Raw genomic sequence first — 22964 nt, 5'->3', positions numbered from 1 at the left:
TCATGTGGAAATAAAAGAAATAAAAGAAATGATGGGTATACAGCCAGAAACTTTCATACTTTTATTTGTGTCATTTACGTTCATTTAATAAATGGGTCCATCTAACTGTTTATTTTCAAGATCCAAAGTTCAAGGTTCTTTACTTGTCAAATGTGCAGAGATGCAGAGTAGAACATGCAGTGAAATGAAAGGGATTCTCAGTTACTATGAGAGAATATCAGAGGAATCAGATAAAATTGAATAAAAATTAAATATGATTTTAAAAAAAAAGAAGATAGTTTTAAGCTTCTAAAGTGTCACAGCAGGGATATTCTTTGATCACATACAGGCTATGATTTACTTGTACCGAGGAATTCACTGCAGTTATAGGTTCATTAACAATCAAAGGAAATGTGATAGTATGGTTAGGTTTCATCATCAAGTGCACAAAAGCTACATCAATGCTACAGCCTGCTTACATTTCTTGTTCTCTTAATGGTCCACATTATATTAATCCAGTTTCAGATGTTACACAATTTTATTTGGCTGAGTTAAATCACTATGTAAAAAACACATCATTCCTAATAATAGAGCCGATGAGTAGTCAAATAAACTGAATTTCTCAGCTGACAAAAGCTGTGGTACTGTAAACTGACACAATCTCCAAGTGTCTGCTTTTTTGTTTCCCCCCTGGCTGGGTAAATGGAAATCAAAAATACATGCACATGAACTTTTTTTTTTACCAGATTGGTTTACAGTTCTTCTGTCCCTTAGTAACCAAAAATCAATTAATACAGTTGATTAAACCAACCTGACCATTAGTGGTAATTAGCCTGCAGCTATATCATTTGGGTCCAGCAATAGAAAATGACTAAAGGCAGGCGAAATGATTTTATAAGGGTGGGTGATGATGTGATGGTCCAGGCAGCAATAACGTTTCTTGTAGAACGAAAAGAAAGTAATATATAAAGGTAATTATTAGGAATCTGGTTACACACACACACACACACACACACACACACACACACACACTTTCCCCGGCTCCTCCCCCCTCCTCTATTCCTCTGTAAACGTCCTCGGAGGACTCCAGACGTTTTCATTGGCCGCGGCGGTGAGAGAGGAGGAGGAGAGGCTGACGGACTGGCACGAATTCCTCAGCGCTCCTCAGATTTCTTGAAATCACGGACCTCCTGCCCGACTCCGTCCCCGACAAACATCCAGACCAGCTCCCACCCTCCGAGCATTTTTTCTGAGCGGAGCAGCTTTTATAAAAATGGTAACGTAGAACACTGAAAAGTAGGATTTTACACAAGTTTTCTCAACCTAACAAAGGAAGCAGCGTGGAGGAAGGGGGGGCAGATGTTCTTTCTTTCTTTACTTAACCTCACTTTCTCTTTTTGTTTTTTAATGTCCAGATGTTGCGAAGTGTCGCCGTGCTCCTTCTGCTGTCCGTAGCTCTGTGCAACGCTGAGGTAAGTTTGGCTTTATTTCTCTTAACTTCAAATCCTTCTCGTTGTAGGGTTAAAAATTGGCCCCAAATGTTACCTCACTTCTGTACTAAACGCTTCACTGTGCGTCCAGAGTAACATTAACACACAGCAGCTTTGTTCACAAAGCTAAACCAGCTAAGAACACATCTGGAATCCAGCACAGCTATTGTCCGACACAACACGGTGCTGTGGTGGAAACGAGCCATTTACAGCTGGGTTTCCAGGACTGCGCTGAGTCTATAGCTTGTTATGGTATTTATCTTCTTAAGGAGAAGCAATTATGCCATTATTGTTTTCACTTTGCCCAGTTATGAGCTTCATTATGGAGACAATCAACCTCACAGTTTAACTAAATTGCCAGTGGGAGAGTTTCTTTCAACAGGGACATCATTCTCATTCCCTAAAAATCATTGCACATACGAGGCTCTGGATAGGCCTGTGTATGTTTTTTGTGTGTGAATGGAAACAAACTAACATTGTGCATCCTGCTGGACCACACACACACAAATACTCCTCCTAGTCTTTTTTTTCTTTCTGTGTGTGGAGTTGTGAAGTTAACAGCACAGCAAAAGCTGCTATATGAGGACAAGAGTGGCACAGGAGTGACAGACAGCTGTGAAAAGAAAAGAAGGGAGGGAGAGAAGTCTTGTGTTTGTGTACATCTCACAAATCCTGCTTGCCCCCCAGGGGGGGTTGATGGCCCTCATCATCAATATTGTAGCATGACGCTCAGCCGACTGCCAGCTGCTCTAATGGCATACAAACACTGTGTTTGGGTGGTCGGTCACAGAGCATGTGTGTATTTGTCTGCGTACTCAGGGGTGGTGAGTAAAGCTCAAGGGTTGGGAGAATGCTCACCTTATAGGTTTCACACTGCAGTGCTAAGTAGTCCAACCTCTGAGTAAACACACAGAGATAATTAATGGTTTTAGGGCACATTGGGATGGCAGGTTCAAAAAACACAGAATAAATGAAGTTTCAGTGCAGGAATAGGCACAACATAGACATGTTGGGAAATGTGTTAGTGAGAGTTAGATGAAAGGGTTGGTACCACTCTCATGACCATACAGTAACTATAAGGCTGAAGCCAGCAGCCAGTTAGCTCAGCTTAATGTAGCGTGAAGACTGGAAACAGGGAGAAACTGCAGTTTTTGTAGTCTTGCAGACTTGAGAGTGATATCACTCTTCTCATCTAGCCCTGGGTTAGAAAGTGATTAAGTTCTCATTTCCCAAAATGTAGAAATAGAAATAGAAAGACACATAAACACAGCAGGTGGTGTTTGATGGTCTTAACCTCGCCTGGACACAGCTGTTGAACACCTGGTTTTGTGTTGACTCCTCTGTTGACCTGCACAACAGTTACAGGCTGAGGAAGTAAACAGGGGACTGACTTCCTTTCATTTTTTCCAGATTAGCTGTAGCGTAATTAGAGGATAGATTTTTCGAACACTTAACAGCCACGGCAGCCTGGTCTGTCTTTATAGCTTCACGCAGATGGCCATTAGCGTCTCATCTGCCACTGCATCACTCACAGCCTGTCATGCGGGCCCTCCCAGCTGACCTTCCTTTGCTGTCCCTACCTTTGCTGCCTGGAAAATGTGCTATTGTGTGCATCTTTATTAGATTCATGGTCGTAATCTGTGAGGTATGGCGTGGTGAGGACAGAGCACACAGAGGAGCCTGTTGAGTGTACCCATGAAGGTAATGGGGAGGTTTTAGAAAGGAATCTATTCTCCAGTGGTAATTATCCTGATAATATATGGCCTGTTGACTGGCCGTGGGAAGGGCCTGAACTGGCATACCAGTGTCCTGTCTAAAGGAGGTCAACAAGTTGGAGCAAAGCCCCTCCTGGAGTGGATGTAATGAAGCTACAGGGTGTGTATTTAGGTTATGTTTGGGTGTTGGTATGTGTGTTAAAATTACTGTATACACAATCGTAAAAGAGACATGAAAACAGGATTCTTTGTGTGTGAATTGATGTTCTTATTTTCTGGTATGAGGCTATTAAAATCTGGAAGCTAACTCCTGCATTTATTATGAAGGAGAATGCCTGTGTGCCTCCTGAGGTGAGAAATTGGCAGTGCTTGAAGATAAGCGGCTCAGAGATGTAGTGTGGCGGGGGGTTTGCCGGGGTCAAGACTCTGTGTGGAAAACTCTTGTGTTCGTGTGTGCAGGCTTGAAAACCAGATATGCATCTTGAGAACAAAATGTCAGTGTTTTACTCCAACACACCGGGAGCTTGATATGCAAAGGAGGTCGATATGCAGGCGCGGTGAAAGTTTGCAGCCTCGGGGGACATGTGCACACACACTCGCATATAAACAAAGAGAGAACAGTGTTTATTTCTGTTTCTGTGGCATGCAGTGTTTATTGTATCATCCTGCATCATTTGCAGCGACAGGGTGGAATGACACAGTGGTTAATTTAATTATCAGCACCGGCTCTGGATCTTGAAAAATACAGACATCAAGAGGAGTTCACCAAGAAAACCAGACAAGCTCTCCTCTCTGCTAACACAGTACAAGAGTTTAGAGGATAAAGGAGACAGGAGACAGGCTGAAAAGAGGAAGATGATGATGGTGATTATTCTCTAGTTGAGACACTGGATCTGTAGCAGGCTCTGATTGAGCCACAGCCACTCAGGCACCCCCACCACGTTGCCATGTTGATGCCTGTTCTCTCTCATTCAAGGTGGGCTAAAAATATCTGCCCAGGTGGAGGGAACATGAGCATGAGGGGGACGGTGTGTCCTCTGTCTGTATCAGCCTGCTCTAATTACTGTAGCTCAACATCCAGTCATGGATCCTGCGCACGGAGCATGGAGGGTGATGTAAAACAGAGAGGAGATGGAACCACAGCCATGCAATTATAGCAGGGGAGACTGGGGTTTAGGTAAGACTTGGCTGTGTAGTGAGGGGGTAGAGAGAAAGAGGGGGTACTGTGTCTCATGTTCCTGCAAGGTGTTTTTTTCACTCTTGGCTTGGCTTAAAAGGAGTCCTCATTTAGCTTACCAGCTGTACTGGTATCTTATCATTACCCGCACTCTGCACTTGAAGGCACCACACACACAATGACAAAGAGCAGTACTAAAGTCAACTCAAAGGGCTTCTGAGTAAGAAACAATGATATGTCACATACTAACATGCACATTTGAAGTTAGGGAGTTAAAAACACAGAAGTAGCCTTGTTTAGATGAATTCACTCAGGAAGCCTCAGAGGACTCAGAGCTGCCTACTGAATGCAGGTTATAAAGGGTTATAAATTTCCCATTGTTTTCCTTTTTTCCTCATAGTCCGAGGCAATAAATCAGCATCATTAGTGGGATGTGTTTAAAAATAGTTTGAATTCCGAGGATATGGCACTTTACCTAAGTAGTGAACAAACAAACACAGTTTTCTGGAAACTTTATGCCACTCATCTACTATACTTCCACCAGTGATCAGGTCCTGCATGTGAAATGTTGTTTGCTCTGCGTAAAAGAGGTCCTGTGTCATTATGAAATCCTCCTGTTGTTAAGCAGAATGCCTCATTTACACTGATGTAACACATTTTATTGTCTTGTGATGTGTGTGAGATAGGAGGAATAATATAGATGAGCTGCAAAAAGATCTGAGTATTTTCCCAAGCTTGTACCTTCTGTGTGTTGTATTATCCAACCAGGAACTTGTTGGACCTGGACCAGATTCTTTTTATGGGGACTATACACTCAGTGTGCACTTTATTAGGAACACCATACAAATATTGGGCAGTGTCTCCTTTTGCTCCCCAAACAGTCTCAGTTCTTCGTGGACTGAATTCCACAAGATGATGGGAAAATTCCTTTTGAGGATTTTGCTCCATGTTGATATGATTGTATCACATAATATCTACAGCTTTTTCAGCTGCACATTCATGCTGCCAATCTCTTGTTCTACCACATCCCAAAGGTGTTCTGTTGGATTCAGATCTGGTGAGTTTGAGACAACTTTTGTTGTGTGACATGGTGCATTATCATGCAGGAAGTAACCATCAGAAGGTGGTAAACTGTGGCCATAAATGGATGCCTGCTGTTCAGCAACAATACTCAGATAGGCTGAAGCATTCAAACCATGAGTAATTGGTATTAAGGGCCCAAAGTGTGCACCAACCTGGATCGTTCACACATGGCAGGTTGGGTCCATGGATTCATGCTGTTGACACCAAATTCTGAGACCGCCATCTGCATGCCTCAGCAGAAATCCAAGTTCATTAGACCAGTCTACATTTTTCTAGTTTTCAACAGCATCACAGGTGCACAGCACACCCATTTATGTGAGGCAGTGACCTATTTGTGTTTAATGCCTGTGTCTTGTGTTAATGACTTGACATGGGATAGTGCAGGTCTTCAGATTTTGTGTGAAAGAGTTCAACAGAGGTCAGCCTCACATTGGGAAAAACATGTTGAACTCAGGTCCTCAGGGGAACATAAATCTGTTTAATTTGATCAACGCACTGAGCTCTACAGCCACTCCCATTAAACTATTGCACTGTTTGAACAGATAGTTTCATCCCTGACATTCGGAAGCAATAACCAAATAATTTAAAGGCCTACTTACTAGCCTTTCTGATCTTCCAAGCTCTCATTAAGATCTTCAATTTAGGAAATAGTTGGCGCTTAATTTTCTGTGGATCAGCCCATTGATTAATCAACTAATCCCCTCAGCTCTAATTGAATCCCAACTTATTTCAAACAGTTTCTCTATGATGTGCAAGGAAGAATAAGACACTATTGTGGCTAGTCAGAGCTTATTAGACCTGGTCTGTGTGCCAGATAAAGGTATGTGAGTACAGTACCATATCTGAGACAACAAAGGTTGTGGAAACATGCATGTTTGCACTTCAACAGATTTTTAATGGCTGCACATCCTGTCTGTAAATGGGCCTTTCCTTTGTACAAACATGCTCCAGCCATTAGCCCCAATACTGGCCTCAAAGAGAGAGCATAGAAGAGGGCACGGAATCTACTCATTCCCCTGGCCTGGACCCTCCCTCTTTCCCTCTCAGTGGAAAAATGCCCAGAACAGAGCAGGGGTGGGAGTTAGAGGAGAGAAAAAAGACAGAGTGAGCAGAGAAAGAAAGTTAGGGGAGAGTTTGGGGGAAATGACAAGGTTATTGGGTCAAGGAGGAGAGAGAGAGAAATCTGCGTTGAACAAGGTGACAAAATCTGTACTTAATACAGGAAAGGATGACAAGAGAGAAATGTGGAACAGGGGAATGAATGGGTAGAGGCAGAGGACAGATCTTCCATGGGATTGACATGGGTCAGGTGGTGGGGACAGGGGACAGTTTTGTCTCAGCAGTGTGACAACAGGGTGAAGAGGAGGGGGGGGGGACTGTGGGTGGTGCTGTATTCATAGCATTTTATGCTCTCGGGTGACGTTTTAACTGCTAGCAGATGTGGCTCTGCTCAGACCATGACTTATTTCCTGCTTTTCTTTAGTCTCTTTCTCTTTCTTTCTCTCACTCCTACTTTCTCTGCGTTTTCCTGTTCCCTCTCCCTCTTCCTTCCGTCCTTTCTTTCTATCTTTTGCCCATCTCTCTCTATATGTCTTTCTTTGTTTTGTTTCTTTGTCTTGTCATTCCTTTTGGGGTGTAGTTGCTACACTTCAGCTCTTGAACAGCCAGGCTGGTGGGTGTAAAATAAGAGGCTGCAGACTGGGGTGACATCATCCCGTCCGTTGGTGCATTCCTTTCACACTGAATAAGAAACAGGGAGAAGAGGAACAGGCAGATCTGTGTAAACTGGTCGTTACCCAGGGTCCCTTTGTCTCTGCAGGTTTAATCTCAGACCCCCCCCCCCCCCGACAGCATTTGAGACCACCCGTAGACCTATTACAACACGCTCATAACTTCATAACACACTCAAATTACTCTTAGTTTGGCCTCATTATTCGAAGGACACGTCCTGTCAGTTCCACTATCAGCTCACTGTCATATAAATCCATGAAATACTAAACAGGCATTTCAGCTCGAAGGAAGTGTGTGTCATTTCAGGGTTTGAATGTGTGTTTCTCAGTGGAGCGCTTTACTGTATGTCTGATCTCAAGAGGCTGTCGAGTACAGAAGAAATGAGACTGAACTGGATTTGATATGTATGAGGATACAGTTGAATAGATTCAGAGGAAGAAAAAGGCTAGAGAGTTTGAGAATGGAGGGACTTGAATTATTGAGGGCAAACTCTACAGCTTTCTGTAATGACTCAACCAGAGCTGATGACGGTCTGTGATGTTTCTCCCCTGTGCGATGGATTTAGCCACAAGCTCACATTAATTCCTTAAAGGAGGAAACTGGATCATAGTTAACTTAAGTATAGCGTGTGGAGTAAGTGTGGTTCTCATTCTTCTTTGGCTGTGCTCCGCTTCTCTTCTGGTAAGGCCTGGTAGGAAGGAAAGAGGAGCAAGAGGGAGGTGAAGCTGAGATGAGCTGTTCAGTTTGCGCCCCCCTCCCCTGCCCTCTTTGCCCCTGGCATGAGCCCACATCTCATGATGCTGGAAGAGTGCTGGACAATCTAGAGCTGGAGAGACAACACAGGGAGAAGCGGGAAATGCTCGGAGAGGGGGAGAGCAGGGGCACCTCTCTGACCTAGATACTGAGGAGATTTTTGGCTCAAGACGAACTCTGTCGGACCCCAGCTGAGGCACAACACAGCTCAGGAATGTACCCCCTACCCCCACCCCACCCCCGTACCTTGTTACTCTCCTGATTCTGTCTCTTGTCTACGTCCCTCGCCTTAACATCTTGTTTCGCTTCCATTATTTCACCTCATTGTCATTGAAAACATGCTTGTGAAACACTGGGTTGCACCTTAAGGGTTGTGAGATTGAAGTTACCTTGCTGTGCTTGCATTTGTCTGTCCATCTGTCAGTCTGCGTGTCTCTGCTGTGCCAGTGGAAGTACATGATGCAGGAAATTGAGTCACTGTAGGTAAGAAACAAATCAGCATTGTTCTGCTTTTAGTAACATGATGTTTCACACAAAACATAACATGAATACCTTTCTCATGTCTGTAAAGTAGATCTGAAGCTGAAGCCAACAGCTTAGCATAGCAGAAAGACTGAAAACAAGGGGAAACAGTTAGTCCGGCTAGCTAGCAGTGTAGGGTAAGGGGGATAGGGTTACGCTGACTTCCTGGACCACTGCCCCATGTAAAGCTACAACTTGTAGTTACTTTTTTAGTAACAATCACATGCAATAACATGTTTAGTCTGTTTCAAACACAGAATCTATGTTCTGATTATAAATGCCAACAGCAAAATAGATTGATGCCTCCACAGCTGAGGGTTTTAATGCCTGCCTTGACTCGACTGCTTCATCTGTTCATATAAGCATCATTGTTATAACTCCCTAATGAGTCCTGGGATATAATTTCCTTAATGAATAACTCCAATCTGCCAATTTAAACAAAACTCTGAGCAGTTTCATTTCATGCTTTTTGTATTTCTCAATTCAGCAGTCATTATTTTACAGCATTTTTCCAGTCATGTAAAATGAAAATGCAATTAACTGCATTCATTCAGATTATTTATAGTCTTTTGCTGTGACAAATCTGAGAGAGAAGTAGCTTTGGCAGTAAAATTTTGAGCATTTTTTCCTGCATTGCATACAAACTGTAAATGCATACCAGTGTAGCAGCGACTAGAGTGAATTGAAACATCATCATTCGTCCATCTCCTTCCACCCTCCTTGGTTATATTATAGTATTGCAGGTTGTCAGATATCATGATATTTTGTTCATGGAAACACACACCACACTAACACTCAGTCATTGTTGAAACTGTGCCATGGAGATGTTGGTGCAGCTCAGGCTGAACCACCTTTCACCCTTTTTTGATGCAGCACAATTCAACAACACCGGAAAATACAGCCTCCACAATGAGCAGAGCGCTGAATCAACACCTCTCTAACACAGTCTAAAGAAAAGCTCAGTATGAAAAGGATTTGCTGCAGGGTTCTTGTATTGGATTGCATTAAATGAAGCTTGTTACTCCAAATAAACTCATCAAGCTGATTAAAGTGATCCTTATTTCAACAGAAATTCATACAGTTTTATGACTCACCAACAGAAAGGCTAAATTCAGTGTTTAATGAATTGCTCTTATTTTTTTCATCATCCTGCTTGTTATTGTGGGCATACCCATGGAAGGGTGTTGACCATCTGTAAATCAATGTTTTCTATGCTAATGATGGGCAGAGTGCATTATGGGAATGGCTCCACGGTGGCAATAAAGTGACACCCACAGCAGAGGAGCATTGATTGGTCTGCTGGATCAATGGAGCCTGTCCAAAGATGCACTCACACACACAAACATACATGCACAAACACAAAATATGCTCATAGAAGCTCCATAGGCTCCATTACTCTGGGTCCATGGTTCAAAACATTACTAATGTTTTATATGTATGTGTGTGTGTGTGTGGGTGGGTAAGGACACAGAGATGCAGTAAGACATTCAGATAGTTATGTGTTTTTTTAAATAACTTACAGTAGCATGTACGCTGTTAGACTGTGTCCTCAGTGGAAAATGGAAGAAGCCTATTTAGTTATTTTTTTACTAAAGCAAAAATAAATTTTACTCTGTCTTAGCATGGAGCCATTCAACATGTGGCAGGGTAGATATTGATTTCAGAGTATGCACAAACCCCCACCTCTCCTCTTCTTCCCATCTACCTGTTTCTCACTTAATAATCAGTCTTTCTTCAGGGCTTCTTCCTCTCATTCTTCCTCTCACTGCTCATCTTATTTTTTCCTCCTTCCACTTCCACCGACAGTAGCTCTGCAAGACTTGCCTCGGTTCACTGGCACATCTATTGCAGCCGTAAAAGGGCATGGCACTGGGAGTAAGATGACAAGACAGGAAGAATTACAGCATAGCAGAAATTAAAGTACACTAGACTTGGTTTGTGAGGCACCACGCGGAGATAGAGAGATGAAAATGATGCACTGAGGGGTTGTGAGAGAGATCACTTAAATCTTTTAATCTTCTTTAAACCTTTAAATAATTTCAACCTCCTGACAAAAAGATTGAAAGTGAAAAGAATTTTAAAAAGGGTAGGAATCGAGGAAAATGAGCTGTGAAATGCATGTATATGCAGCCAGCCGTAGGCTTGAGGCAGCTTTTTGTATGAAAGGCTCTGTTTAATCTGTTATGATTCACCAGTCACTTATCAGAACTCCAGCTTCTGTGATTGGTTTTAAATGAGAGAGAAGGCAAATAAGGCAGCGTTTGTTGGCTGCGATGAAAAATTGATGTCATTTAAGTAGGACACACACAGCAGGCATGTTTGCTTTTGTACATTTCTAATGTCTGCTCTGTCTGTGATTGGTTTAATGAGTGTTTACATGCACTGTACTATCTCAGTGGTTGGGTAATGGTTGGGTTTCTAGAGAATCACCGTAATGACTTTTGATGCTAACATTCAACAACATCTTGGTTTTTGAAACATGGATAAGATAAACATGTTAAGTCTTGAACTTCAAAGGTGCTGGTAGATGCTGTTTACCCAGTTTCTGGTTATGCAAAACTAAGCCAACAAGCTGCTGGCCTCAGCTTCCAATTTAGCGTACAGATCTGAGAACAGTATTGATTTTGTCAGCTAACTCTCACCAAGCAAAGATGTGTTCTCCCAAAATGTCAAACAAATAACATAAGCCCACAATTCAGTGCTTTTCACTCTCATTTTACACTGGTGAAAAGATGGAGAAGTCAAACCCAGCAAACCTGGATAATGTCACATTCATATACATGGGGGATGAATCACAAGGTTTCTCCTATATTGCATGTAGTCATGATTAAAACCATGTAAATGTTCTCAATGATGGTGCATGTAATGGTACGTGTCAGCCCACTCCCGTTCATGGTGACAATGAAAGCTCCAGGCTAAACACAGACATGATTTATGACATAAGGTAGATGGGCTACAGCTCCAATATTCAGCCTCTCTCCTCTTGCTTCTTGAGGGTTGGTTAAAGTCACATTCCTCATTGTGTCTACAGTCTTGTGTTGTATGACTGTGTCAATCATAAAATCTGACCAACACACTCTGCTGTGATCTCATTAAGGGACTTGGTTCCATTTGCCTCATTTGATTGACACTTCTGTGATCTTGCCTCAATGGGAGCCTGTACATGCTCTCACCATAGCAACAATCCACTTGAATTATGTGAAAATAAAGGCCACGTGCCTCTGTAGTCATTAGCTAAATGTCAGGGATCCTATGCTGGTTCCACTTAAAGAGAGATGGACAGAAGGAGCTCTTCGTTTACACCAGATTCATGTAAGGAGCCCATCCATTATTCATGTTCTCATTTGAGGTTTCTACAGGTTTCAACAGGACTCTAGCCCATCTGTGTGTAACAAACTGAATTGTCCAACATGCTCAAGGCCACAGGGATTACTTTGAAGATTTTCCATGACCTCAGCTTTGGAGTGCAAGTGTGCGTGTGTGTGTGTGTGTGTGTGTGTCTATAACTCATGCATAAACCTACAATCCTCTCACCAGTTTCGAGTCAAAGCTGCCATACCGTTACTCTTGCATGTGACTCCCCCCTCCTTCCCAGCATCCATCTTGTTACATCCTATCATTAGTGAGCTTATGAGAGTTCAGTCACAAGAATCCACCTTCATTTTAACCTACATACCAGACCCCTCGGCTCACAAACGCACACAGCGGCTTGGAAGCCAACTCACGTGCAGTCATACGCAGAGGGCCAACTCTCTGTCTCGCTCTTACAGGAAACAGCGACTTAGGGAGGAGGAGGGGGAGTCTGGAGAAACAGGGAGGAGAAAAGATTTCACAGCAGAGCATGGGAATGGGCCCAAAGGAAAACACAGCTCAGACTCCAGATGTGGAAACACCCTATACACACACGCAAACTCAAATACACACAAATAAACCCACACATATACAAAGACACACAGATAGGAAAAGGAGGAGGTAATGAGGGTCATAAAACAGCTCTCGGAGCTCCGCTTGGCGTCTTGCGATTGGTCAGTTTGTGGCTCCAGTGAACTCATTTTTTGGCCAGCTCTCTAGTGATCTTCCTCAACAAACAAATGAAAGATAAAGAAACACAGGCAAGAAATGAGACTGATTAGCTGCAAGAGAATGTTTAACTGAGACATTTTAATGAAAGTAAGGAGGATTTTTAAGATGATGGTTTGGTTGAAAGCCAGAAGCACTCACACACAGAAAGAGTATAGTTTTTATCATTTCAGTTTTTTAATCTGCTGCATGGCCTTGGTTAATCTCCACTGAAGACATCAGCTCCACTTTTCCAATTCTTTTCTAAGTGCAGTATGGTCAGCTGTCACTTACTGAACCCAGTTTGGCCTTCGTTGACATGGCAACTACTGGCAAACATAAATGGGTCTCCAGAGACCTCAATAAAAGTGCAGATACTAAAACTAGGTATTACAGAGCAGGGATATTGCTAGAACTAGGAAACATTTAGAGAGCACAGTCATTTAAATTGGTTACTTTAATTATAGAAATGTTTGTAAATTTTTGTAATCTGCCAAATACACATGGCGATAGACAATCCCACTGACAAAGAAATTGCAGTCATAATTTTTGGAGAGTACTTAAACTCTGCGTCCTGCATGTGTGAGTCAGAATCGTGACCACAAAATTATGGCCATTTAAATTTATCTCTTCAGGTGGCTGGTGTGGAAATTCATGGCATAGTCCCACCTAGAGGGGAAATAAGATTTTGAGAGATTGCTCAGAGGTGATTGGACCATGTGTCTTTACATTTGACCACAATTGCACAATAGGCAATAGGCAATTCAATAGGCAATTTAGGTCCAATATAGACTCACAGTTGGATTTTGGGTCATGCAAAAATAAATAAATAAATAAATGGCTACCAAAAACTAGCCTAACTTTCCATAAAAGTTCTCTGAAATCTGTCAGGTGGTTTTTGTGATATCTTGCAAACAAACATGCAAAAACATGCAGTTAACCTGCTAAGCTGAGTTTAGAAAAAAGAAACTGGAGTGTTAACTCAGTGACCTTTTATGTTGTGTGTCATCAGGATCTGTTTAGTCCATGCTGTGAAGAGGAAACTGTCTCTATGCCAGTGCCAGATGATCAAATTTGATCACACGTGGTTTAATGTGAAAGTAGAGAGTACCATGAGTACCATGTGCAAATTTGTGAATTGTTTGCATTATAAGATGTGGTCAGCACCATCACAGTGCTTTTGAATGGGCCTGTTATTTGTGCAACAGTGCCGCCCTGTGTGTGAAATCAGTAGAAACCGATGGTATTTTCAAAGCGTTGACAAAGTGTTTTCTTTTCTTTCAGGAGCTGCAAAGCAAGAGCAAAGTGTGTGCCAATGTGTTCTGTGGGGCCGGCAGGGAGTGTGCCGTCAATGAGAAGGGGGAGCCCAGCTGTCTGTGCATAGAGGTAAGTGTTAGGTGCATGTGTGTGTGTGTTCCTGTACTGGAATTTTATGTACCCCCAAGTTTGCTATATGGTAATTTAAACACAATTTCCTAATAGCACCATGTTAGTAAAGCATTGATAATCCCAAAACCCGATCTTATAATGGATACCCTTTGTTTGAACTGTGTCTGCTTAACCCAGTTGATAATCTTATCTTTTTTTAATTTGACGGTACGAGAGAGGGGGCCATTGGACATAGAGGAATGAAAGAAAATTAAAAAGACTTTGGGATTTAAATTTCCTCTACTATTCACCTCATTCTCCCCTATTTCTCTTCTTCTTGCTCTTTCCAGAGCTGTAAGCCCCACAAGAGGTCAGTGTGTGGCAGCAATGGTAAGACCTACAGGAACCACTGTGAGCTCCACAGAGATGCTTGCCTGACTGGCTTGAAGATCCAGGTTGCCCACGATGGACACTGCCAGGGTACTGGCATCAGCACACGGCAACACAACACAAGAATGAAACTGTTGACAAAATGTCCCACAACAGCGTCCTTTAGTATCGCAAAATCTTCCTCAGCAAATTAAGTTTGTGTAGTTGTCATGTCATTTTGAGCATTTAAAAGCTCAGTAATCTTGGTAATAAGCGTGGTTAAGACCATGACAATGTTATTATTAATAATTAAAAAGATGTTCTTATCAAGGGCAATAATGTGTTCTGATAGTCAGGGGTACTTTTATCAGCAGAGGTGACAAATCTGAACAGGGTGCAAGGCTAGATAAATATTCCTACAATTTTACATGGATATTTTAAACATGACTTGAGAGACTTTTCTGTTGTTACTGTGTCTGCTGTACACTGTTTTCTTATCCGCTTTTGGCGGGACAAGGCACCTCTTATATGCCCCTCTTTTATGTTTATGTCTTTTATGTTCTAATTCTGAGTCCTCACTGAGCTTATGTGATTCAATTTGACAGATATACAGACACAACTGACAACATTTTACTGGTTGGCTTATGTGGGTGTTTCTAGGTAGGGACACAGTGATCCAGGTTTTTCTCCTCTGAAGACGATTCCAAATCCTCAACTCAGGGTATCTGCTGATACTGAGCACTGATCAAATACCAGTGCTTTATTTTTCTAAATTTAAGATACTGGATAGAATTCAATGGAATCATGTATGGTAACATGAGACTAAAAAATTAGTTGTGGGCCTGCAATGACTGAATTTATGTTACTGGTAGTGGGAACAGTTGGTTTTTTTTAATGCTATTGACCAAGAAAGTGTATTCACGGTAGATTGGTCAGTATAATAAGGTCAGTATTGACACCAATACCAATCCAGCGTACCAGATCAGTGCATCCCTAACTGTTCTGCTGTGTTGTGTCAGGTGTCAAATGTAGGATGGAATCTCACACATTTTACTCTTTGCTATTCCATAGTTATTTCAGCATTGGCCCAATATAGACAGCATGCACGCAAGTTTATTATCCCAACATGACGTTCTACTGGCCCCGAGACATAACACAGCCATTATTCATCAGACCACACTCTGTTAAATATTACATTGAGAATCTGAAATTCACACCAAACTCTAGAATGTAGATGGTGTGAGACAGGGAGGCAAAAAGTCAGTTTGGCTCACCTGACAGATGGTGCAAGTGCTGATAATACTGTATACAGTTAATTGAACTGATCTCTGAACTAGCCCATATTCATGGAACTGATAATATGAGGTGACTGGGTTGATAGTCAACCATATAAGGCCACCCACATGCCGCCACACTGAACCGGTCTGCTGTTACGTTCACACTCTTGGCCTTGACTTATCTATCAATACATCTAATATTAGTGTCTTGGATGAACTTTCACTTCTTACACTTGGTGATGTCGCACTCTTTGTGTCCCTGCTGGTCTGAACATTGATCAGAAAAGGTAGTGAAGGGAAATAGTTATCTCACACTGTCATCTCTATAGACCTTTGGCCAAGTGCTCAGTCACAGCCAAGTTTAGCTCCATTAATCTTAATGAAGTCAACACTGTTCAATAGATTTGCTTCAAATGTTATATTCTTTCCCTCTTTTTAATCACCTTTAGAGAAGAAAACAGAGCAGGCAGCTGCCAGCCCAGGTGAGTTTTTGTGTGTGTGTGTGTGTGTGTGTGTGTGTGTACTTTTGCATGTATTGCATGTATATACTGAATTATTTTCTGATATTTAAAGTGTTTATAATTTCAGTGAGATAAGAGAAAACTTCAAATTGTTTTATCAGTATTCACTTTAACCTGGTGAATTCAGGGTTATTTTTAGATTGAGGTCATAGTTCATAGATGGGTTAAGGCCAGGCCTTGGGTATTAACATTTGACTGTTATATCCATGCAATAACTTTAGTTTATGGACGTGATAAACATGATCATACTGATGTATGTACAAAGGGACAGGGGTCAATGGTGAAATAGCTTGCAAGATAGATTTTATCCTTTGGATTATATATTAATGTCGTTGACCTATGGAGATGTTCCCACCCCTGCAGTGGTATGCTATGCCACTGATCGTAATGAGCTGAGGAGTCGTGTGATCCAGTGGCTGCAGACTGAGGTCGTCCCAGACGGTTGGTTTGTCAAAGGATCCAACTTCTCTGACATCCTGCTCAGATACTTCAAGGTGGGCTTCCATTCTCTGTTGGGGCACAGAAACACAAAATAGACCCCAGTCTCTATTAATGCACACCATTGCTCTTACATCATATCCTACCTAGGTGTATTTACCACTTAGGCCTCCACCAAACACTAATTATTCATACAATAGACATCTGCTGTGGATATAATTCAGTTTAACAAGGGCCTCTGCTACTCTGTGGGCTGACATGAATGACATAAAAGCAGAAGAGCAGACGGTTCTTGAACAGTTTGTTTAGACAGCAATATTTGTTTGTCTGGTCTTCCCCATCATCATCAATGTGCTGCATATTTTTAATGCTAACTTTATATAGCATCTCATGAATGTTTAGAGTTCATCCATCTTCCACAACACATCACGTGGTCATACAATGGGCTTTAATTATCTGAAAGTTCCACTACAATTACTGCCAAACTATTTCAAAAGCCTCTGTTACATGTCCCTACAGAGACACTATTACAGAGCCAGTGCAGTAGGTTAAAAAGCAACAAGCTGCTCTGATGTCAATTCAGTGTGACCAATGAATATGCATTGATGTAAAAATGTATGCCAAAGATGACTATATGAATTGAATTTTGGGGGGTTTGGGACTGGAGCCAATCCCAGCTGATGTTGGGTGAAAGACAGGGTACACCCTGGACAGATCACCAGTCTATGTTCCAGCCCCAATTCAATTTTAATTTTGGCTCATGCCAAATTGAAATCACTTAACATCAGAGTTAGGGGATTGTTGTCATGGCAACTGGCCTGCTCTTGGGTTTTTGTCGCTGTAACTGCAAATTTGTCGTCGGCCTGGACTGACCTGTCTATAAGGAACATTTCTCTCACAGTAATGTTTGCACACAACAAAAATTGATAAATGTAGACCTCAATCCTCTGATTATGTAATATTTGCATCACGCAGTCTCAAAGTTCATCATATTTTACCACAAATAAACTTAAACTGTGCCTCACTTTTGTCTGTCCATGTCTCTGCAGTCTTATGACAATGGTGACTCTCAGCTGGACTCCTCAGAGCTCCTCAAATTCATCCAGCACAATGAGTCAGTTGTGGAGATGCAGTCCTACGCAGACCAGGAGAGCAACAAGCTGCTCAGGTTGGTGTGTTTTGATTGCGGGTTTGTGTGTTGACATACATGTGTATGAGCACAAGGTGGAGAGAAAAAAAAGGCAGCTGTTTGCATTCTTTTTTGTTTCGTCAGTATTTCACTTCCCTTCACACTATATGAACATTTTCTTCTGTGGTAATGTTTGTACATACAGACTCCTATCTGTGTTCTGTGGTGCTATTTTAAGGTACACAGTGTAAGTCATTGAACCCTATCTGGGCCAGAGCAAACTTTACTGAAGGCCTCCTGTGAGAGCCTAAGCTGGCATAAACAACTGCACTCTGTGAAATAAAACACTCCATAAAATTTTTTACAGTATACTTTTTCTCTTCAGTATTTTGTTCTCACTGTATTGATCAGCTGATATTTATTCTGTCTCTGCATGTATGTGTGTGCTCCCCAGGAGCCTGTGTGTTGACGCCCTCATTGAGCTCTCTGATGAGAACGCTGACTGGAAGCTGAGTTTTGATGAATTCCTCAACTGTCTGAAACCTGGCTTCAACCCACCAGAGAAGAGTGAGCTTAAAGTGATAGCTTGCATATTTTGATGTAATGCAACATTAAGTTACACGCTGGTAACAGGCAGTCCTGACATCCACTGAACTGTGAAAATGAGCCTCAAATTGCTACTCTTGTCCGAATAGTTTGAGACACAGTCATAGTTCTGAGGTAGTCACTTCAGTCTGCTCAGTCATCTGATGCCAATATATCTGGGATAAAGGTCACAGGATGGTGAAGCATTGCTCTGTCACAGAGAAAACTAATATTCACCACAGAGCAGTGAACCCTGGAATTTCACTGGACTCAAGGACACAGACACACACACACACACACACACACACACACAGAGGCACACACACTCCTTCCTTGTACACTTATCTTTGTGAGGACCCCTTATTGTCATAATGCATTCCCTAGCCCCTTACCCTAAACTCAGCCATTACAACTAAATTCCTAACCCCAATCCTTGCCCTAACCCTAACCTGAACTTAACTCTAACCTGAATTCTAACACCAAATATTGACCCTCAAACAAACATTTAAATCCCAAAATGTCCTCACTCAGACTGGTCCTCACAAAGGTAGAAGTGCAAGTACAAACACACACACCACACACATTTGGCTAGCGTACAGGGGATTTTTTGAAACTCTGGCTTCAGTATGCCTACAGATTTCCTTACTTTGTTTCGCAGAAATCATCATTTTCAAGCCTGGAGATTTCAAGAGAATCACAGGCATATTAAATGTTTTGGAAAAGTCCTGATTCTTTCAAAATGGTTTCTCCAACACACATGCTTAACGTTAGTGTTGGCAGATTAGCTGACCTTTTATCTGTAAGCCAAAACTAGCCAGCAAACACATGACTTTAAAACTAAGCTACTGGATAAAGTGATGTGGCATTTTGAAATGCTGACAAGTCTGGGTCATGGAAATTGATATCAATAACACTGTCTCTGCTGTCATTCTCCTGTGGTCTATTATCTGTAATCTTGGCTGAATAGCTTGCCATGTGTCTTTCTGCAGAATGTGCCTTGGAGGACGAGACTTATGAGGATGGAGCAGAGACCCAGGTGGAGTGTAACCGCTGTGTCTGTGCATGTGGCAACTGGGTCTGTACTGCTATGACCTGCACTGGTAAGTTAAAACTGGAAGTGATGTTTATACAATTTATTTCTTTGATCATTTTAGTCAACTCACACATTAAGACAAATATGCCATGGCCATTTTTGATTGTTTTGTTATCTGTCCAGACAAAATGGCACCTGTGGATGATTCAGTAGATGCTGGGGCAGAGATGACCGAGGAAGAGTGGAACCTCCGTGTGGCTGAGCTCAACAAGCACCAGGTCTATCTTTGCAATCTGGAAATAATAATAATTATAATAAAACATGTCATCAATTATAGTAAAATACATCAGAATTGTATCTCAGAATTTCACTACAGAAAAGGACAAATGAACTGGTCGTAGTTACAAGCTCCATCACTGCCCGCTTCTCATAGGATTCCATGTGGTTATAAGGTCCATGAAGTATCACTGACATGACCGATGTGTCTGCTTTTAGATTCTGTCAGGATATAACCTTGATTACTTGCCATATGTCTCTGGACAAAGAACATTCGAATCAAACTGTTCAGCCAGCACAATACAGTTCACATAGAAATTGGATTGGTGTAAATTTTTATGTGTCTGTCTACCAACCTAACACAGCTCAGTGAGCAGCTTTACGACTCCTGGCACGAAGAGTGAAACAATAAATCAAAACTGGTGAAATAAAGAAATGTTTTTTAGATTAGATCAATAAAACTATGGAATGGCTGTGGATATGAAATAGAGGGTAGATGGCAGAAAACAGGGCCAAATGATCAACAACATTTTCCTATTTCCATTTTAGAAGAGTAGGGATGTCTTTGACTTAAGATTTTGTGTGGAAGATTCTGAATCATAGTTAGTTATACCTAAGAGTGAATGTCAAGTAACCTACTTTACATTTAAAGGGAAATCTACTAGTTTTACATATCAAAGTCTGTTTATCGGTTGTTGGGAGTACTACTGCATACATGAAAAAAGTTGCATGAAGTGATGTCCTTTGAGTCAGTGTCGGTTAATGCTGAAGACTATGAGTTGAAAATAATCTGGGGGTGTGTAGCTTACCAGACCTCTGTAGCTTCTTATCGTTGTATCTTAGTCTCCCAGACTAATGGAGTCTTGAATTGACAACAATACTGCAATCTCTGTTATCAGAAATGTTAAGTCTCCTCAGGCAAGCAATAGCAATTGTCTAACAGTTCAAATGGGATTACTGCAGCTTCCTCTGAAGTTCTAGAACCTCCCCAGACAAAGAATGTAGATGTGCAACCTCTCCAGATGTTCAGTATCATTCTATAGCCCCCGTAGACTGAGAATAGAATTCTAGAATGTCTTTAGCCTGAGAATTAAGTTTTTTGAAACAAGTCCTAAAATCTCTCTACAAAATCAACGCAGTTCTAGAATGACTACACTCAGAGTGTAAGAAGTGTGTGTGTGTGTGTGTATAAGAGCATGAGGCTCACAAGGTAGCACTCTGGCTTGAAGCCATGGCTGAGTCAGCAAGGTCACGTACTCTGTACTCCAGAAGGACAGCAGCTTAAGTTCAGCAGTTCAAGTTCAATGTGACCATTTTTTTTTAATGCAAAATTCTGTCATGAGAACCATGCTTCAAAATACAGTGTTGCTTTTAATGGATAAAACATTAAAATGATATGTAAAAAAGCTCATAGATGATTATACAAATATGTGCTCACATCATGATTTATTCAGAATGTAAAATGACCCACTGTATCTAATTTTTTCATTATTATTGTTATTATTATTATTATACAGGAAACAGTTGAGAAGATGAAAGCCAGCACAAAGGAGGCCTAAATAAGGATGGAGTGAAGGAGAGGATGGACGCCATCACCCTTCTTCGATACTTGATTTACCTTGTGGCCGTGTGTTGTTAAACTGACTTTTTCATGTTTCTCTGCTATGTTAATTATTATACCTTTTTTTTACATTGTTTAAGTGTTTGTGTTGATGTTTGTTAGATTCAGGGGCTATCAAAGAGTATTATAGGATTCCCTTGCGTTCAGTACTGTCATGTTTGATTGTATTACTGCAACCCTACACTAGTCCTGGGGCTATTTTTACTACAGTCCTTATATTTTTACAGTTATTCTTAAACAAACTGTCGCTGTTTTTGGAATGTGGAAGTCACCGTTTGAAAAGGTAGTGAGGTTTGGAACTTGAAGAATCCACCTGTTGGAATGAGGGAGCTGTTGGAGTACAGAGAAAGCTGACTACTTGACATCTGGTGCAGCATGTTTCTCAACACCTTCAAAGGTTTTATGGTCAGGAGGTTGGTTGAAGAAGCTGGGATAAGAGGGTAAAGCTACTAGTAATTTTGATTTTGTTGCCATTTAAAACTGCAACAGTCGGCCACCACTTGACCGATGCACTTCTTGGTCTTTTCCTCTAGCTTTCTTAGGCTTTAGTTTATCACAGGCCTATATTTTTTTATGTATCGTAGAGCTAAAGTAATCTTTTTTTCTGCAAAAACATTTGCTTTCATGTACAGTATGTTATTGGCTTGAGTTGGAACTCATCTTGTTCCCATGTTATGCTCAGGCAAGTCTCTCTGGTGCTTTTTGGTCAAACATTTTTTCTATCTGTGTCCTACATTTCTGAGACAAATATCATAGTGGTCCAGCTTTCAGGGTGAAGCAGCACAACTGCACCCAGGTGAGACCTGATCTGAATATAGCATGGTGAAAACTGAAACCAAAGTCTTGATGACGTGTTTGAATGATGTACAAAATTCTCCAGGTAAAATATTACTCTGGACCCAGCAACAACACTATACCTGTGCTTTCAGAATCACTCTAACAGCAGGACTAGCCTCACTGTCGACTAAAGTAGTTTAGACGCATCAATAACTGGGTGCATATAAAGCGCTTGTGTGTGTGTGTGTGTGTGTGTGTGTGTGTGTTGGTGGGTGATTGTGTGTGTGCTATTAAAGTGTGTGCTGAGAGTAGTTTGGTTTGTTAAATGTGTTTATTTGTTGGAATCCTGTGTCTAAATTGGATTTGACAATAAAAATCAGTGCCTTAGACCTGCAAACAGTATAGGGTCTCTACCTTTGCCTGCATGAAGGCTATCACGCCACGTGGCGTAGCAAGAATGAGTGTGCTTTGCTGAAGTTTAGCAGTAAACTAGTGCTTTGTGACTCTATCCCTGACAAATGGCTGTGTGAAAGTTGCATTACTAGGATCAAGCTAAACCTCTGTATTCCACTAAAAGTGCAGAGACTGTAAGGAATATGTATGTATGCCAATAAAGCCCATACACCACAAGAACACAGCTTTTTCACCTTGTGTGTGTTTGTGTTTTACATGCCAAATTTCACCTTCAAATACTGGGTAAAAGAAAGAACAATTTTCGTTTGGAGAACAAAAACTAATTGTCTGGCTCATAAAGTCTTAAATAAAAGTGAAAGCTGTTATTATTATTATTATAGGCTTAGGCAAACCCAGCACATTTCCTGTGTTGTTTTCTCTAAACTTTGGAGCAGTTTACCTCACACAATTAGACCACTGAATCAAATTGATATTTTTTAAAAGTTCATGAGGACTTAATAATATTCCTTCACCTTTTGCCAAATGTTTTACTCTTGGATGTGTTAACTCGGTTCTCGGTTTTTTAATTCTATTGTGTTGCCTTTGAATGCGTTACTATCTTTATTCTTTAACATTTTGCCCTAAATGCTATTTATTAAGAACAACTT

At 41.3% G+C, this 22964-nt stretch overlaps 1 protein-coding gene across 1 annotated transcript; it reads left to right on the top strand.

Annotated features, from left to right (window-relative positions):
• The first annotated feature begins 1070 nt into the window (after window positions 1-1070).
• Window positions 1071-22536, top strand: fstl1b (follistatin-like 1b). The gene is made up of 11 exons (XM_018678285.2): window positions 1071-1255; window positions 1395-1451; window positions 13794-13895; window positions 14228-14357; window positions 15973-16005; window positions 16408-16538; window positions 17532-17650; window positions 18066-18178; window positions 19186-19296; window positions 19413-19507; window positions 21023-22536. Exons 1-11 carry the CDS (start codon window positions 1253-1255, stop codon window positions 21062-21064), a joined length of 936 nt encoding a protein of 311 aa, XP_018533801.1. The 5' UTR covers window positions 1071-1252; the 3' UTR covers window positions 21065-22536.
• The last annotated feature ends 428 nt before the right edge of the window (window positions 22537-22964 follow it).

The sequence above is a fragment of the Lates calcarifer genome, linkage group LG1 (genome assembly GCF_001640805.2).
Source record: "Lates calcarifer isolate ASB-BC8 linkage group LG1, TLL_Latcal_v3, whole genome shotgun sequence".
Classification (NCBI taxonomy): Eukaryota; Metazoa; Chordata; class Actinopteri; family Centropomidae; genus Lates; species Lates calcarifer.
Note: the sequence above shows the minus strand (reverse complement) of the source record. Positions and strands in the feature narration are given on the sequence as shown.

Coding starts and splice junctions, on each gene's coding strand:
- fstl1b (XM_018678285.2), top strand. Junction 19,297..19,412: donor TACTGCTATGACCTGCACTG/GTAAGTTAAAAC, acceptor TTATCTGTCCAG/ACAAAATGGCACCTGTGGAT. Junction 19,508..21,022: donor CTGAGCTCAACAAGCACCAG/GTCTATCTTTGC, acceptor ATTATTATACAG/GAAACAGTTGAGAAGATGAA.